The sequence below is a fragment of the Ptychodera flava genome, chromosome 12, assembly GCF_041260155.1.
Source record: "Ptychodera flava strain L36383 chromosome 12, AS_Pfla_20210202, whole genome shotgun sequence".
Taxonomy (NCBI): Eukaryota; Metazoa; Hemichordata; class Enteropneusta; family Ptychoderidae; genus Ptychodera; species Ptychodera flava.
The window spans coordinates 8,682,368-8,702,443 of NC_091939.1; the positions used below are offsets into that span (position 1 = coordinate 8,682,368).

A 20,076-nucleotide genomic window follows, 5' to 3' on the forward strand; every position below is an offset into this window, starting at 1 on the left:
GCTTCCGGATGGATAATCCGGCGATTATTTTGATGTTACTGTAATCTAAGGTAAATTTTTATTTTCAGCGACAAGAGCGGGAGAAAATGCTGAGCGCAAGATTTCGTTAGAGGATCGCCGTAGCATATATAGTTACTATGGCGCTCTGCGTTCGTCCGTGACAGCCAAAAAGACGTCGGGCGTTTTTTGTAGATGAAGAAGCGGGCTGTGTACACTTACTGTGTACTCAAGTACTTTCACCCGCTCCCTTTGCGCAGTCGCACAAGTCAAATATTTGGACAACTGCTTCATCATAGAATGTTTGAATGTTCGCTCCGGCGCCGGGCGAGGATTATTGGCGATAAATATGCCACAATAAACGGTATAATACGTACCATGGACGGGTAGGTCGCTGTTGTCCACGGTCTCCTCTCAGTGCAAAAATAATTCAATAATGCAGCGCAACGGTAAATCTTTCTGCGAATTTTGTGTCTGTAATACTAGGCCTACGGTGTAAGGGAGAAACAACTTATCACAGCCTCCTGGCAATCGCCTATTCAAGTTTCCATTCATTAGAAAAAGAGAAAATCCATTCAAACCAAATTTAAATCAATCAGATGGGCACATCCTGTGCACACACTGCAGCAAATATGTAAACGTGTTAGTTTTGGTCAGGGCAACTTCAATTGAGCATGGACCGATGCCTTCATGTCGATAAGTCTTTTCAAATATCATGTATGACAGGCTTGTCATCTTCTCTAGTTAACAGTGGCGCCATGTCCCGGTAACGGTTACTTAACTACGGAACGTGGAGTTTACAAGTCAGTTTTTCGTTATGGGTATGGGAATAACACAAAAATATTCTGAAAAATGCGTAAACCATGTTGCGATCTGCAAATAACGCAAGCTTTCTCGTCATATTAGTCTGTCTGTTCAAAGCCCATCCTCTTTTCAATTACAGGTAATAATATACAATACAGTTCACCAATATATGAACTTGTTTCGCCCTCGAAAACCTTTTCTTTTCGACTTAAATATTGAGGCACTATGAGCATGGCTATTTAGTTTAGGATATTTAGTGTATTAGAACTTTTAAAGGGTTTTGAAAGGGAAGCGTCTCTGCCGTAGAGGGCGCACATCTTAACTGCAAGTCCAGCCTGTTTCACGTGTTGAAATATTTTGTTTCGAAATCGTTTCGCTTCTATGACATACTCAGTGAAACACAACTTTACTTCGTTCACGATTTATGTTGTTGTGTCATCATGTGCATGACTTGGACAGAAGGCGCTATCAGTCAGAGTAAATGCGTTAAAATTATTTATGTTACATTTATAATTATGAACATCGCTGATAAAAACATGACTTTTCTGTCATTATTGTATACGTACATAAGTACCCAACTACATTGCACTGGAATCCCGACTGACGTTCTAAAGTTATGATGAATTCGCGTCGTTTTATAAAAGACCGTTTGAAATAAGGTCTATAATTGTAGCATTGCACAGTAATGTATGGTCACACTATTGCCTTCGCAGTCTCTTAATATAGTATTATTTACAACGCATAAAAAGTTAAATTTGCATTATTCGCTATTGATTAATATTCACGTGCTACGATGAAGGAAGAAGAATAGGATGGAAGCAGAAGTTGCACAATAATGTCCTTATCACATGAACTGGCCCGTATCTCCACCTGTGTGACGTACACCAGCACAGATAAGAAATCCATATTACCCCTGTTGTACGTCATCAACCGGAACTTTTTTCCTGCAATTGTACCGTTCGTACGTGAATGTTGCGATACAGACCGATTTGACGTGATCGATGCCGTGCTCTCATGGCATTTTGACAAAAAGGGTGACCCAAAATCCAGATATGGAAACATAGAAGGCATGCCCAACGAAATTTCGAGTCGCTAAAGCTTTAGCTATTCCCAAGAATCGAATGAGGATACCGTCGATCGTTTGGCTCAGTAACGTCACGGCTCCAGTCGCAAGGCTCAATGTGGACGTCGTCGTACCTGGCGATCGCCAAGCGACGTCGTACCTGGCGATCCCGGTTGGCGATAAATCCGAAAGATACACCTCAACGAAAGTTCAACTTAATAAATGAATACCGTATAAACTTCGGGAAAGCGATATAGAAGGCACAAGTATCGACGAACAACGATAAATTTCCTTCATCACACAAATTATTCCGTTGTTTCTCGATCGGAATCAAACCTGCAGTGTGTAAGGCTGTAGTGAAGACATAAGCTGTCGACCTGTAGCCTACAGCGCTGTAGAATCCTATGTATTTCGAAAGTTGACTCGGACAACACTCACAACAGAACAAAGTTCCCGTCAAGTAACAAAATTGGGAAGTACCTACGGGTGATATATGTGTCACAGCAAATATCAAAGTCCGTATGACGAAAACGTTGACGACTGAGATGGCCACCGGCGGAGACCGGTGACGGCAGTGCCCTGGCCCACTACACAAGCGTACACTGTGTGTGTCATCGATCTGAAACTTTCGGGCTCGCCAAGGCCGTAAACTTGTGATATTTTAAAAGCCACAGCATCTCTAAGAATGATAACTACTGTTTCGATCGTGCCGTTGCATTCACTTTATAAATATAATTGTAAATATTCTAAATAACCCAAAATACTATCGTTATCCGTCGCTAGCGCGGTGAAAGCTATGTCCGCCGATGGCAGACTTGCCTTGGCATCGGTCCAGCGCGAGACAATGATTGACACGCGCACGTGACCGAATCGGAATGTCTGATTGGTGGAGACACCATTCCATGTATCAAATATTTAGCTTAATGGGATTTATGAATGAAAGTATACCTGTAAACATTTGCACATCTCCTGGGTGACGGACCGCTTTACTCATTAAATGTAAGTAATCCGCGTAAATAAAACACAAAATCGCGATAAAAATCATGCAATTTGTTACAATAATTTTGATCCATCCACATCAAAGAAATATAAGAAGACTGTTCATGTGATAAATATATAATCCCATGGTATTTTTCTCTGTTTGACGTCATCGTATACTCGTGTTTTTCGCGGAGCCGCACAACTTCTCGCCTTCGGCTCGAAGTTGTACGGCTTCGCGAAAAACACTCGTATACGATGACGTCAAACAGAGAAAAATACCATGGGATTATATATAAATATCTTATGCAGTTTCGATGTTTACGGGTGCAGATTCCATCAATCGTGAGCAGTGAAGCTGATACAGAACCGAACTACATATCGATAATTCGTTTCGTATTCGTTTCTCAGTACAATGCAGTAGGCAAGGAAAACGTAAAGCGCAGACAGATTCTTTATCCGTCGTTCGAGGGCGCTCTGTACGCTCCAAACGATGGATTTTCTGGGATTTTCAGTATTGCAGATTCTGTATGTAAATTGCTATTGGGTTTTTCGTAACTCGACCTACCCTAGAAAAACCCGTCGGCCCTAAACATTTTGTTTCGTATTTTAAAAAATCTCGTGTAAATTTTCCAAATTTTACCGGAATGTTACTGGACACACACAATATTTTTATTTGGTCTAATCTTGCTCTGGCAGTTAATTTGTGAATGAAATATATGGTTTGTCGGGCAATGTGACTGCAACTGTAGAAGAAGTTTTTTTTTAATGCTGTGACCATTAACCGAGCGAGTTAGGACGCATGGGACGGCAATGCAGTACCTCCATTTGGCAACGAAAAAAACTCTGGGGACAGATATTTGGGCGCTCGATTTTTTCAGTCCTTTTCGTGTATATCGCTCATGGGGGTTCGTTTTGAAGTTCTTGGTGTAAGAAAAAAATTCTGTCTCAGTATTTTAGAAAATTGAAATTTTTATCTTTCCTCGTGGAATGGCGACCATATTGAGTTTAACACATCGGTTAATGTTCCGTAACTTGTTTTTTTTTTAGTACCAATTTTGCACGATAACCCCTGACTTTTATTCTTGATTTTGTATGCGACTAGTTGAAAGTTTCATTGAGAAAAGTTTGTAAGTCTTTCACTTTCGAGGCTCATAGTACCGTAATAGAGCGCCCTCTGTGTCCCCGTAACCTGAACGTCGCAAATTTTTGAACATACCCATTTACGGTAGCCAGTACGCATGCGCATAAAGCGGTAAACAAGGTTGCCTTGGAGACTCACAGTAAGTAAACCGGAGAAGGGCACGATTTAGTTGTAATTTTGTCATCTTTAGCGTGCTGATGTAACAATATCCACCATTTTGCTATTCTAAAGGTCCATGTCTGTCGATAACAACAGCGAATATATCCTTTAGTTTGTCTCTGTAGAAATAACAAGTAGGTTTCCATTGAAGGCATCGCTGAAGTTTCAGTCATGGCGGACGCAGGTGATGTTGTTGACCAACCTGCTCCAACTGAAGAAGAAAGCAAGGATGCGCCCGCCGAAGTAGCTGACGGCCAAAAAACAGGAGAACAGGAACAAGCGACGGCTGATCAGCAGCAGGGCGACACTGCGGAGACGGCCGGAGAAGGCGAGCAGGCGGCGGAACCAGGCCCAGACCAACAAACTGTAACAGAAGCCGAAGCTAAACCTGGGGATGAAAGTACTCCCGAAGAGGGTAAAGGGGAGGAGAAGGGAAAAGAGGGGCAAGCAGACGAACCGGCCGCTGCAGAGGGCGAGAAATCTGAAGGGGCAGAGAAGGTAGAACAGGCTGACCCAGCGGAACCAATTGCAGAAGGCGAAACAGCCGACGCACCCGAGCCCACAGAGGCCGCTACAGAAAGCAAAGACAAGGCCGAGGGGGAAGAAGCGGCGACCGAACAACCACAAGGCGATGCTGCCGAAGTGAGTCAGGAACCCGAAGCTGCTGCAGAAGGTGAAGTAAAGGAGCAACAGCAGGAAGAGCAGGCTCCGGCTGAGGCTAATCAAGACAAGAAACTGCCCGGAAACTGGTGAAAAGGAGGGGCCCCGGAAACAGGCGCGAAGGACGAAAGTACAGAGCCTACCGCCCCTCCCGAGCCAATGGCAGAAGGAGAAACAGCTACGAGGGAATCGACCAAGGAAGAGCTTACGCCACCAGACACCACACAAGGCTTCCCGGGCCCAACAACCACGCCTGCTGTCCGGAGCAAGTCGGCCAGGCAGAACAAAGGAAGCAGTGCAACTCCTGGGAAAGAGGAAAAGAAACCAGAAACCCCTCTCCCAGCAGACACAGACTCTGTAAAATCTGAGGAACCAGGACCAAATGCTCTGGTATGTATCAGATATACTTAATTTATACTCAGTCCACATATTTCAGTAGGAGTAGCCAAGACTGTACCAAAATTCTTTGTAAACTTATTTATCTAGTTTAAAGTGACCTGTCAAACTTAAAACATAAAATTTTACTAATATGTCCTTGTGTACCTTGTTTCTCCAGAACTTGGTTTGGTCATATGGCATCAACAAAAACGTCAAGGTGATCAACCTCACTGATGGTCAACGAAAAGCTGTTCTCTACACTTGCGCACACACTGCAGTCATTTATGACTATGAAAATAATACACAGAAACTGCTGCAAGGCCATGTGAGTATAATATATAGCATTTGTTCCGTGTTTATGCGATAAATAGAAAATGCTTCATTTTTTAAATTGACTGGTTTCAAAATAATGTACCTAGTCCTCATACTCTCGGACACTGACAAAAAGTTTGCATGTTACGTAAGACACGTTTTATCACGTATACAGCATGTAGATTGTTGTAAGACTTTGTTAACTGAATCATGTATATACCCTGCAATTTCATCAATATGTTACCAGGAGAGATGTAAATCCTTAATTCAGCACACTTACATGCCCAACATCAAAACATTTCCTTTACAGATATCTGAATTTAAATGTTAAAATGAATAAGAAATAAAGATGTATTAGGTGAATGCAAATTTGCATTTAGGGCCATGATCTGGCTTATGTCAGCCTCAAATCTTACTTTCATTCCTAATAAATTTCATTATTTTTCATCTTGCAGTGCAACAATATATCATGTACATGTGTCAGTGAAGACAAACGGTGGATTGCTACAGCGGATAAAGGTCCCAACAGCTCTGTGATTGTATGGGACTCATACACAGGGTATGTTTCAACTGTATACTTGCAAGCCAGTATAATGCATCCAAATGAATCATGAAAACCTTACCATGTTCAGTACACAGTGCACACATTACTGTATGCTTACCCACATAAGGGCAATCATCAAGGTATTGGTACGGGTAGAAAACATGTCATGTGAGAAATAGTGCCATAAAGTAGCAAATAAGTATGTTTAAAACATTGAGTGCATAACAAACTCACTGCAAATATATGTGGTTATCTTGATTTGATTTGTGTCTTAGTGAAAATTGCAATTTTTGGAACCATTAAGAATTTTTCTTTCCTCTTTTCAAATAGTTGATTTAAAGTTGTGGTAGGAAGTGATATTTACAGCTATAAACATTAAATGTTTCACTGAACACACTTTTGTGTCCATCACTAACTGCAGGATACCGGTACAGACACTGTTTGATGCACATCCTGATGGAGGTGTGGCTGGCATGACGATGACAGCTGATGCAAAATACCTAGCAACTCTCAGCGCAAATGCCCAGAAGGTAACCCTTGACCTAATGACCTTGAAAATCCTCTTTAATGCGCATTGTTTGACCTCTGTTCAGTTCACTGTCATGAACTGTAGTATGCACTGTCCAGTACACGTACAATTGACAGCATATAAATGTTTTTATAAGTCTCCGTCTTTCTTTGTTGCTAGGATAGTGTGTTTAACCTGTTCACCCCTAATTCCCATTAAAAAGGTACATTATCACTATTGATAACAATTGATTTGGGTCAAACCATGGTGGTGAAAGGGTTGAATGCTTAATGCATACCTGAGGTAAATTCTGGTGATCGTTAAAATCTACAAGTGTTCACTTTTGTTTTTACAATGTTTTACAAAATAATTTCATGTGATGCGCTCTGTATATTCTAGCAAACTTTTGCAATCTGGGACTGGACAACAGACAGTGAGGTTCCACTCTCCACAGCAGAATTGGATGAAAGCTACGGTCTGCAGACATATGCCATGTTCAACCCAGAGGACACCACACAAATAGTAACAAACAGTGACTGCCAAGTTATCTTCTATTCATGGGTGGGTGTAAAACACATTCTTGAGATATGTACAGTTTGACCTGTTCACCCCTAATTCCCTGTAAACCAGTCCACTCTCACTATTGGTAACAGTTGGTTTGGGGTCAAACCATGCTGGTGAAAGGGTAAAACTTTCTCTGCCGCAAATATGTTCAACCCAGATGGTGTCTGTAGTTTTAGCTGTGCAGATAGAAGATAGGATGGGTAACATGAAAAGGAGAGAATGAAAATCTTGTGGTATAAATTCTAATTTATTATATATAATGTAGACGGAAAGTTTACAAATGTCCGGCATATGTTGCAGTCTCATTTGTATGCTCTTTACAGTTTTCAAATATGTACTATCAGTAAAGGTTATTTGAAATACAGAAGAGTAAATGCCACCCCAGGTGTAGTTCCAAATAAAAAAATAGCATTTTCTCGCAAAAAAAATTCTACCGTTGTTCATTTACAACACATATATGGCACAATTCATGATAAGATTTTATCAGTGACATGGTCACACTTTGCAATTTTACATTCAAATTCACAATTGCAACCAGCAGTAACAGATGGTATTAACTATTAAACTTTTTTTCCCATCACAGACTGATGGTAAATTAGAATACTTTGCACCACCACTGACGGACCAGGACTTCAACAGAGCTGTCGGAAATTACAGCCAATCGATATTTGTCAGTGGTACTACTAAAGCATACACAGCAACATCAGCCGGGAACATCGTTGTGTGGGATAACAATAGACCAGTATCAGGACGTAAGTCAACACATGTATTACGATTCATACATTGCTCTAGGTTATCAGACACCTAAGTTCTAAGAAGCCACAATAGCTAATAGATCTCACTTATTGAGTCTGATCTGTTTTTATAAGATTATTATACTGTTTACGTAGGCTTTTTTGGATTCTTATGTTCCTACTGGAGCTTGGGAAGTATGAAATATATTATTAGCAAAGATATCGATACATTTGGGCAAGTTTTGAACCTAAACTCCTAAACAAATTCTGTGAATTGTGGATTGGACTGCAAGTTGAGTGATCTGTTGTGTGCTTTCTCATGGCATTTACTGCGAACCACTGCAAACTTGTTTTGTCGCAAACAGTATGACACATCAACAAAAAATAATAATTTTATGCATTTTTATACTTTCATAGCACCTAATCTAGATCCATCACCAAACAAGAAAGCTTTCAAACTTGTCCGTCTTCAGGAGAGAGGAATAACTGTGCTCACAACTACAGAAAAGTGAGTATAGAATGCCCTTTCTTTATTGAAACATTCGGCAGAGATTAAAGAATAAATATAGCTGAAACCAGGAATCTGAATGGATCATGGTACAGCCAAAACCACATGCATGCAATGAACTGAGATCTATGTGTATTCCTGTGCATGCATTCATCCATATGTATTTGTTTGTACCGTTGTTACATTGTTTCATCAGTGTTCAATTTCCATGGCACAGTATGAGATACTCAGAGTGGAACATTATTTTCAGGGGTAATGCTAATTAGAGGTTATTACCCAATATCGCCTGTTCCTGTGTCGTATCAGCATGAGTGTCATTTGTTGTCGAGTGTCTGACGCAGCACAAATGACACGAATGCTGATACGACACAAGGAACAGGCGATATTGGGTAATACCGATTTATCATATACCCATGCCCATAATTTTAGGGAATTTTTACTAATAGAACGAAAAACCTTTAATTTTGAGGCTTTACTTTATTACGCCTTGCGCATAAATATCAGAATGTTTATGTGAACAGGCTTCATTCATAAAGTATACGACGAAGATGTCAACATCACGCGCGACATCGCTGTAAGTCGTCCATATCTCAATGAAACCCAAGAAGAAAGACACCGGGATACAAAAATCGTCATACAGAAGGGACATTTTAAGGTGCAATATGCTATTACACTGTAACCGATCAAAAACTGCTCAGCTTTAAATCTATCCTGATTTCGATCGTCGTACGGCACGGAGCTCGCGCGGAGAGGGGACGCCATTTTGTTAGTTTACCTTTAGAGTTGCCATGTCAACAGTCGTCGCGCGCGCGACATCGCTGTCACGCCACGCGCTCACTACCTGTTCGGTGGAGACCGTGCACAGTGCCGGCGCTGTGCGAACGGCAGAATGTTTGCTAGAACTTGACCAAAAAATACCATGGGAAAACATTTCAAGACTCAACGTGATATTTCCGTATTTTGCAACCAGAAATACCCGTGTTCCTCGAAGCCCTTCAAGTTTTTACATCGGAGACATCGCTTCGAAGCGGGGAGCGGCAGCCATTTTGTTGTTACGTTGTTTACCAACAAACTGCTAATGTAGTTCGGGAAAACTCTAAAACTGATGACGTTCATCGTGCATATCTCGACGTTTACCGTGAAATATCACAGCTGATATTTTACGTTGAACGTCACTAGGATGTAGCAGTATGGGCATGGGTATATGATAATGCAAGTTATCCAATCTACGGTATGGTTATATTTAGTGAAATCCCATAGTGATTGGACCCTTTTACTCAAAAATGGGATCAGCAGAATTGTAAAGTCATGCTAATCTAGAAAGTGACTATAGTGCAACAGATCTCGTCATGACTGTCAAAGTCAGTTATGTTGTGCCTTACTGTTTTTAAAAAGGCAAGATAAATTTTTTAATATCAACCAAAAATGTAACAGTTGTGTGCATGATACTGCAACATTTATGTTCATGCCAATACATTATTTCAATATGAGACAGTAATTTCATAATACGGGCATTTACGATTTTCTTGAAGAGGTTGATTAATATTATGGATAATATTTGTTCCATTTTCTACAGCTATGTTGTGACAGGCGATGTGCTGGGACATGTTAAATTCTACGACTGGCATCTCAGGATGTCAAACTGGTACAGTGACCTTGACGTTGGACCCATAAATTCACTCTCATTTGAATACATCCCAGACCTTGCTCAGAAATTGTGAGTATTCTTACATTTTTCATTCTACGTTTGCATGAGTGGTTTCAGAAATTGAAAATAGTTATTTTGCCTGATCCGTATGATAGAGAAATCTTGGTTCTGTAGTGTAGTGAATTCCTCTTCACTGACAATAGACTCCCTTCATTACTGTGCTCTTGACTCTAACCCTATTGTCTGGGGATTGTCAGGAAGGATCCAACATTACTACAGAGGGATGAAAGGGTTGGAAAAGGGAAGTACATCTGTACAAGAGTTATTCTGCAATGCAGACAGTCATATATATATACTTTGTGGTATCTCCCCTTTTCTGTTTGTAGGCCATCATTTATTTTGATTCAAACTCTTTTTTTTTCACAGAGCTGTTGGTGAAGGAAATTATCCACCAGATGCTACCATTGTAGCAAGACCCTTTGTGACCAGAGACTACACAATTGGTACGTCTACTGCCATCATTGCCCACATAGTGGCTGATGGAACCAAAGTCAGGGTAAGTGACCCCATGTACTGTTATATCCATCTAACTTCAAAACTAGGGTTGGTTTATAATGGTAGTTAAATAAATGTTGACAATAGGAGGACAATGGTTCTGTCCTTGAGTGTTTAGATATGCATAAATAAGATATTTCCACAGGAGAGTGGTCTTGATGAAGTTCATACATTTAATTGAACGCTATTGCAGAAGAGGAGGAAAATATGTTTTGAGAAGGGTGCCCTCTTGTGACAGAAAAGTTTTCACTGCCGTCTGTCAAATAAATTAGTTCATTTTTGGAGATCTGGAGAATTTGGTCATAATGCTTGATTTTTATTTGTGTAGATCATCCATAGAGAGCATGATGCGGCCGTGCACGCTATCGCAACCCATCCTACAGAGCCATTCCTGTGTGTGGGTAGCTATGCTGGATATCTGAAGATTTGGAACTACAAGGCAAAGTAAGTGAATGTTAAGTCATACACATGCACACTTTTCCTCTATACTCCATGCACTGTCATCACTGGGTTCTAACCATAGACAGCAGAGTACTCAAGGGTGTATTGTTTTAATCTCAACACATGTAAGTGTATTTGTATGTTTGTTCCAGATGTTACTGACAAAATTGTTTACAACAGATATGGCGTCAGTGTCAAAATGTTGCAATGAGAACACATTTTCATAGTTGTTAAGCATTTCCTCAAATTTAAATAACTGAATATACTGCCACTAAAGTTTGTTATATTCAGCATTACTGACAGATTTTAGGAAAGTTTAAGGATTTAAATGTTGCAGTCAACAACATTAGTCCGTTCATTGGTGAACTCCTTTACCCCCGTATTCCTGTAGAGAGGTCCATCTTTGCCTTAGAAAACGATGGGAGCGGCTCAAACCATGGCAATGAAAGGGTTAAAGAAGTGTTGTGCCAGGCCACCGTACAACTGGATATCACATTGTATCAGGAGAATTTCTAGTAGTTCTCATTCCCTGTTCATTCTGAATTTCCAGGAAAGTAGTTGCTTCCAGAGTCTTTCCCAGAGGTTCACACATCAGATGCCTTGCATATGATCCACAGGGAACCTACATAGGTAAGCAAAGTTGTCTTTCTTTACCAATTATCTGTAAACATGAATGGTCTTCACTTTTGATTGAAGCGTCTCAATGATACATTGCCATCTAGATTTGAACAGCTATGTAACCGAGCGGCGCATGCTTCATACAATCTTTTGACCATTAATTACAGAATAGTATGTGAAACTTGTAAATACATCTGCTATTTAATGTAAGGATTCCCAAAGTGTGAAAACGGTTGTGTCTGACATTTGAAAAGAATTGTTTCAGCTGGTGTCTCCCCTATCCCAAGGTGTATGTACATAGCAGACTACATGTACACTGCATAAAGTAGATTTCCTCTGTACCAACATACACATAGATATTTCATACTTGGAATTCCTGTACCCTTGATCTGTATACATCCTGATGTTGAGGATAAATCCATCAATCAAAACAGACACCAAGTATTCACATATTTGTGACAGCTGATCGTTACATACAGAGTGCACTGCCTTTACTCACTGTCATATTTCCTCTCCTCAACTTTTCTCCCCCAAAGCTCTTGGTTTTACAAACGGATGTGTGAGAGTTGTTGATGCCATCACTCTGGAGGATGAGTGTCCGGAACCATTCCGCTTTTCCAGAGATGCCATCACGTTTTGTGCCTTCTCCCATGATTCCATGTGGCTGGCCACAGCAGTAAGTCTTTCTACATAGCTCATCTTCCAACAGTGCAATTTTTATCACAAAAAATTTTGTGTCATACCCACTATCGCCACAACTCTTTGTAACAATACAAAAGTAATATTTGAATTGATAAATGATATAAAATATCTTTTTTATATTTCTCTGTGTAAGCTTACATAACACAAAGAGGAAGGACATAGATCATTAAAATTAAACTATGCTGTCGTGGCTATTGTTGCTATGGTGATGAGCATTTTCTGTATCTTTGCTCCCAGGATGCCGACTATTGCGTCACAGTCTACAAAGCTCAGCCTACAAGTGTAGAGGAACCCTGGATCTACCTTGGAAAGCAAAGAGCCCATTACAAGCCCATCAGGGGTGTGATGTTTGGGCTGACTTTAGACTCAGACTTGCCGAGGCTACTTTCAGTCGGTGAAGACAGATCACTGGTAAGATTTCTCATGTTCATGAAATACTTGGTTGTGAGTTGTCAAAACTGGAAACAAGTGCTGGTTTAGTTGGTCACCAACTGTGATTGACACTTTGTTTCTAGCTTTCAGTTGTTGGTAGATGTGGCTGGATCTGGAATGTTCATAGGCAACATACAGTAATTCCATACCACATGACATTAGTAGCAATTTCGTCCATGGAGGCAATGCCCTTTTTCTCAAAAGAAACTGTAAAGAAACCACCTCTATGAATACTTCATGAATTTTTTCGATCTTTCCAAGTGCTTTGAATGTCTCTGTGTTCTCTGACCATGGAAATGATCCTAGTGATAACCAGACATCAATGACAATATACCAATACAGGCCATGACTTTATTTATACTGTGTAGCAATCGTGTATTCATCCTCTACACAACATAAGATAGAGGATGCAAGAATTAAATATTTTCTTCTACATTTTTTAGTATGGAAAGTAACAAACTTGATAATTTTTAGGAGTTGAGAGTTTTCAGTGTTACAAATTCACTCCATCAACTTCACTTTGCTTTCTCTGCAGGTTGAGTACGATCTCTTCAACAGCAACACAGATGACCTTAGGTTGATCAGCACAGACAGAATAGAACAGAGTGCTGTCCCACAATGCTTTGGGTGGTATCCACCAATCACAAAAGAGAACTTCCTCCTACTGGCCAATGACCAGGTGTGTTTAATATACATCTCTCCTTTAAAAAAGAATGTTCGATGTGATGGCAAAAAACATTTTAGAATTTAACGTGTGGATTTAGCTGTCAGTGTTTTTGGCTGTGATGTCATTGCTAGGTGACTGAGTGTCGTATGTTGTCAGTTCAAATCTGATCAAGAATTTACCAAAGTGACAATCTTTGAGAGTTGAAAATTTGAGGCTTATACTTGGCTCAGTGTCACAAAGAATAAAAGTATTTATTTTTTCCTAACTTCCATCGTATAAGTTCTGACAAAATCTAAAACAATACAAATATTACAGTACATGTCACTGTGATCTACTGAAAAAGAAAATTGGAAATTTTCAGAAAACAGGAAATGCTGTTGATTCAACAACAATTAAATTTCTTGTTTTTTGGTAAAAAAGTAGTTTGACTTAAAGTACATCTTAAAATCAAGAACTGACATTATTCCTGGGTAGATTTCAGGCTGCTGTCTTGGCTCAGCTATGTGTGAATTTCACAGGAAATAACAATACAAAACTTGTTACATCTTTCAGTGGGAACACAATGGGCACTGGTTGCCTATTTCTAGTATTCTAAAATCCTTAAATAATCTTTTTTTTCTTTCCTCTGTCAGTTCAAGTTCAAGCTGTATAACTCCACCACCAAGATGTGCAGAAAGACGGTGCTGGGTCCAACATACGGATCGCCCCTTCAAAGGTTAGTTTACTGATGTACCTGAACACAGCACAGTGGGCCTGATTCAGCCCATCTATTTGCAGATGATTACAGATTCTCAGGAATGTTCCTTGAAAAAAGGGACAAAAAGTAGCTGATATGAGTGTCAGCTCAACAAACGTATCCTGGGGGGAAAAGTATGGACACACTGCGCCCAAGAGGTCATGTGACAGCACTACAAATATTACCAATCCTCACGTGCAAACTCATATAAGAATACATGTATTTCTCTGTACATGTACAAGGTTTTGTTTGTACTGCCATTCTGTCGAGTTCTGATTTTGTTCTTTGACGTGGAAACAACTTTAGAAATGGAAAGAGATTTCCTCAAATCAGGAAAAATGTTGTTATGGAAAAGTTAACTTTATTTTAAAGGACTGACAATCACATCTTTTTGCAAGAAATCTGTGTATATTTTTATTTTTAGTACTATCATCAGCATGTAAATGGCATGTTTTTATTTTTTACTCCCCGTACCACAGGATTGAAGTGTTGCCTACGCTGGAGGCCGTTGATGGCAGCGCTTCCTAGCGTACATCACAAACGACAAAGTTGGGGTTCACATAATGCCATTGGATGGAAACCCTCACAACGCAATGGCATTGATTGCACACCCTGGAAAGGTAATCATGATATTATCGATGTTCTCTGCCTCCATTTTGAAAAAAGAAACAGAAAAATTATTATGTATTTTAAATTTGATGGGTTTGTTTGTAATAACAATGACATCCAGCTTGGTTGCTTGGGATAAAGTGTAGAGAAACGATATTGATCCTGATCAGATTGACTTTTGACAGCAAGTTACCCTTTCATGATAAGTGGTTTTGTCCAGCCCCATTGTTTTCCATGGCACAGAAGGGCCAGCGAAAAGGGAAAGGAATGAAAGCTTTGAAGTTAAGAGGATTTAGTTACAGTCAAAATAAGACCCAATACATTCAGAGTCCTAGATAAGTAAAAGAAATTGAAAACAATATTTCTTTCATATTTGATGAGTAAGTTTTTTTTATCATATCTTCATTCAGGTGGTAAATCTAGCATGCAGCTACGATGGGAAGTACGTATTCACTGCAGGTGGTGCTGATGCATCCGTCCATATGTGGAAATTCAATTCACAGTGAGTAAACAATATTTAATTTGAAATACGATTGTCAACTACTGGTATTTAAGGTAGTATGCACCTTGAAAGTGAAAGACTTAAACTTTCTTCAATGCACCTTTCAACCACTCTCTTACCAAATCAAGTAAAAAAATCAAGGGTCACCTCGCAAAGTTTGCAACTAGAGAAACTAATAACCTAACATTTACAGATATTTGATATTCAAAATGGCCGCCATCTTTATGTTAAGTATATGGGAAAATAGAAGGTTTTCAGTTTTTAAAACAATCTGAAATATTAACAATTTTTCTTTTTCAAGAGCTTTAAAATGGGTCCCCACAAGCAGTAGACCAGAAAAGTACTGTAAAAATTTGAGTGTCTGAAATATCTGTCCCTGAAGCACATTCTACCTTAAAGTCCCGATAGCTGCCAATTTTATGCATTATTTTCATTATTTTATTTTCAAACCGATGTTAGTTCGTGTAAATGTGCTAACTGAAGGACGTGTATAGAAGTATCACTGCTCACTGATTTGGACCATGCCTGCACGTTTTAAAAGGCTGAATAATAAACGAGTTCCACACTCATAAAATTGCACCCCCATGGAAAAGTACAAAAAACAGTATTTCCTGCATGTACACATTGTAATCTTACCAAAAACAAGCATGATGCCAATTATGTGAATGCACGACACAAAATGACCAACATTTTGCTGTTGTAATCCTTATTTCTCTGTCACATAATTAGTTTTTTGAAAATGGCTGGAAATCTAAAATGACGTTAAAACGTTTGAATTACGTACCAGTTTAAACCCTTTCACCCCCAGTTCCCTGTATACAGGTCCAACTTTACCATAGAAAACAATGGATTTGGACAAACCATGGTGGTGAAAGGGTTAAATGCTCATGCAACGTTATGAACTTTTTCAGTCTCTCATGGATCTTATTCAAAGAAAACTCTTGAAAAACTGAGGATATTTTGAGATCAGTTTATTACACATTCTCAGCAATTGGGGCTTTAAGATCATATTCTCAGACAAATGAAAATCTAGCATTGTTTATACATAATCACTGTGGAAGACATTTATTTCTAGTACATACCAATCACAAACACATGTGGCCAAAGTAGCGATGACAAAGTGACAAACATAAATCTACTCCATATGACCAAACCCAAATTATTGGTACATACATGTATGAGTATACATACAACTATATTTGAGTGTTACACTGGAACCTGAATTTGACGTTTCACTGAAGTCTCCCATGCTCTTCACTCCTCTGCAGAGTTTTAGAGGCTGGTGCTAAACTTGGAGGAGAGGACTTGATTCCGTTCTACGGCCTTCTTGAAGGCGGTAGAGAAGGCGAACTCTTTGCTGAGCTTGAAGACTATTTCTATTATGCACAGATCAGAAGGTAGGTCTCCCTGATGTGGCTCAGTTTATTTTGATTTGTCACCTTTTCGTACCACAGTAAATCCCTGTGGTTGTGAATATAAGTCAGGCCTCCTGACTAAATTAGCATGGGTTTAACCTGTTCACCCCCAGTTCCCTGTAAACAGGTCCAAGATAACCATTGATAACAATGGGTTTGGGTAAAACCATGGTGGTGAAAGGTTAAACCACAGTGGAAGAGGCACTTTTTCAGTGGCAAATATTAATAGGACTTCTGTTGTGTTGGTTATATTGCAGTCAAGGGGTTGACACAATGGACACACGTAAAGTCTCAGTCCGGATTCCGTTATCCGAAGTGCCGTTTGTGATGCGAGCGCTCGGGTTTTATCCGTCAGAGCAGGAGATAGAAGACATGTTGAATGAAGTGAAATTCAGTACCTACGTGGAGACTGGCAAATATGTCAACGAGATAGATCTGGGTGATTTCATCAAACGTAAGTCCACATGTGCGATTTCTTTGACAGCAAACTCTTATGATCTTACTCAATGCAGCTTGGTTTGTAACAGGGTTATGTTGTTCTAAATAAGTCCCATAAGTCTAGTCATAAACATCTCACCATTTTCTGTGTGCATTTCATGTAGTAACTATGAATTGTGAAAAAAAGATTATTAAGGTACAAGGTTTCTGAAGGCTTCTTTTTTACCGACACGGAGGATATGTATTATTTTTGGTAACCTTTCTGTATTTGCGATCTTCAGTGTATCACTATGAATGTACTCAAGGTAGTATGCACCTCGAAAGTGAAAGACTTAATCTTTTGCTCAAACTTTCCTAAATGAAGCCTTCAACCCTTCTCTTACCAAATTAAGAATAAAAATCGGGGGTCGTTAGGCAAAGTTTGGTACTAGGAAAACAAATTACCTGACATTTATCAATATTTAAAATTTAAAATGGAAGCCATCCATCTGTCAATTCTGTGGGTAAAAAATGAAATCTTCAATTTCAGAAAAACTAAGTGTAAGATGATGAAAATTTTCATCCTTCGAGACCTTGAAAATGACCCCAACAGAAAGAAATTGTGAAAAATCGAGCACCAAAATATTTGTCCCAGAGTTGCATTGTACCTTGTCACTTATCAATAATAACAATGCAGTCTACACATGTACAGGCTGAGTTTACAAGCTGAATACTTGGTATCTCAACATAGACTAGGGAGTATATCAAGCAGCTGTCAATGACATTGAAATAAATAAATTGAAAAAGTCATCCAAGGTTGCAGCTGATGACCCTTTAACCTACATAGTTTGAAGACGTATGGAACTATTTTTGTAAAATCTGAAAAATACTCTCATTTTTGTGTTTTCTTCCAGTGTATGTGAACCACAGGCCAGCCTTTGGCCTCTCCATCACCCAACTAGAGAGGGCGTTTGAGGTGCTGGGAATGGATGATGGTAGTGGACTTCCTGCGATTGAGCGAGGAGAACTTTTGGACTTGCTACAAAGCAAAGGTTAGCCACAGGACAATTTCTTGGAAAATGTTTGTCAGATGGAATGTGTCTGTTGGTTTCTACAACAGATCTTTCTTTATCACAACATAAACTGTTCCTGAAATTACATCACTTACATTCCAGGGATTTTTCAAAATATCAAATTTGCAATTGAAAGGCATACTAGTTTTTACCTGCTTCTACCTGCAGCAAAAATGAATATATATATCCTTCTCCATTACTCCTTACTTTCATTAAACATCACCCCTCCTGGCTTTGTGACTTGCAGGTGAACATATGACAGAGAATGAACTAGCTGAGTATCTCACTACTCTACTTGGCTTCAACCCAGAGGGAGGAAGTTCAGAGCTTGGAATGTACGACCCAGCATCCAGCGGTGACCTCATCGATGACAGCCTCCCAGAGAACATCACATCAGAAATGTTTGCCAATGAAGTACTTGGCTTTGGAATTGCTCAACCCGAAAGTGTTGCCGATGCGTCCTCGGCACCTCAGAGTGCTGGCAAACACTCTCCGACTCAAATTATGGCCATTCCATGAACAAAACATTGCCCATGGAATTAAACTGATAGATTTATTTATCTTGTAAGGACTTTGATAACAATGGAAGGGTATACAAAATATATTGGGGCATGTAAAGGACATGCCTGAAAATTTTATGTGCATAACAGATCCAGTCTCGAGACATTCATCCACATATTGGACATGGTATGTGAAAAATGACTAAAGTCTAACCAGATAAAACATGAATATAAATATTTTATTTCAAGTGATCTCAACACGAAATTCCAGTTATATATGTATTCTTTCCAACTTGTGAAAAACAGTGTGTGTAAATATTATGAAGTCACAAAATTTGAATGTTTTCTAATGACCACATGATCTTTTCAATGCTGAAGTTCCATACAAAAACTGTACATATATTCATTTGCACTATTTCCCTGTCATGTGTCATGTACACACTCTACTTGTAAATAAAGTCATGCTATTAAAACTCTATTCTTTCTGTGGAGCTGCTCTGTGGTCATTGTTAGTTCCAGAGGGCCTCCAGAGGGGGCCCTCTGGAACTACTGCTTTTGCATGCGTTGTTTAGACAGTTTTCACTTTTTAAATCCCCTGTTGTATATTCTGTAAATGATCCATTTTAGCGATTTTGGCGAATTTTTTTCTTCGGGTGTCTTTCGCTGTGTACTCTGTGCTTTACAGATTTCTCCAAACATCTCTGAGCGACTACAAATTGCTAGTCATACTACAAATTCACCATGAAGTCAGCTTTCCTTCTGTGCATGTAATGATTTGTGGAACAGCTCCATTATTCTCTCAATGGTGGTGTGTCACATTCACAAAGATACACACCTTTGATAGAACACACAGGAAAAGTGACTTGCTGTACCGTGGTAGACCTATAACGGCACCGACTCTACAGTGTATGACTCTGATTTCTGTATAGACTTTCCCATGGTACCTTGTCAACCATGTATATTCAAATCACAGGCTTTGCAAAGCCACTCCGGACTAGCCACACTAGCGTAAAGAGCTGGAGCATCACTGAGCTTTGATTGCTGAAGACAAAAACAAGGGGCTATGGGAGAGTCTGGTTTTGAAAGTATTGAACAAGAGGACTGAGTCACATGTTGATTACAGAAAGTCATGACCTTTCATCATGAGAGTGTCCCTACTCTCTGAATGAACGCCTAAAGTGTGCCTGATAACTAGAAGATATGGATTTAAAGGTACCAGCTTGCACTTTACCAGTCGACCCACTAAACTGGCATTGCATAACAATATTGCCCATCGGGCAAAATCCAACGCTGCATAAATTTTGTAAAACTGACTTCTCTTCACTGTTGAAATCATACACATATGAATAAAACTGTGATCAATAGTATAAAAATTCACATAAAATTGCAAGATTACACAACAGAAAGC

General features: G+C 39.5%; 2 protein-coding genes across 2 annotated transcripts; both read left to right on the forward strand.

The window, feature by feature from the left end:
- Positions 1–4,079: 4,079 nt before the first annotated feature.
- On the forward strand, positions 4,080–5,037 carry LOC139144900 (cytochrome c1-like). The gene is made up of 2 exons (XM_070715728.1): positions 4,080–4,125; positions 4,258–5,037. Exon 2 carries the CDS (start codon positions 4,317–4,319, stop codon positions 4,896–4,898), a length of 582 nt encoding a protein of 193 aa, XP_070571829.1. The 5' UTR covers positions 4,080–4,125; positions 4,258–4,316; the 3' UTR covers positions 4,899–5,037.
- Positions 5,038–5,447: 410 nt separating this feature from the next.
- LOC139144892 (cilia- and flagella-associated protein 251-like) lies at positions 5,448–18,152 on the forward strand. Its single transcript, XM_070715716.1, is given in 20 exon segments — positions 5,448–5,508; positions 5,951–6,054; positions 6,461–6,569; positions 6,947–7,108; positions 7,695–7,863; positions 8,263–8,353; positions 9,930–10,070; positions 10,428–10,557; positions 10,885–11,000; positions 11,548–11,627; positions 12,152–12,291; positions 12,555–12,728; positions 13,285–13,428; positions 14,049–14,131; positions 14,632–14,663; positions 14,666–14,772; positions 15,172–15,263; positions 16,532–16,660; positions 16,936–17,132; positions 18,010–18,152. Coding segments are annotated over 18 exon segments (2,187 nt in total). The 5' UTR covers positions 5,448–5,508; positions 5,951–6,054; positions 6,461–6,512.
- The last annotated feature ends 1,924 nt before the right edge of the window (positions 18,153–20,076 follow it).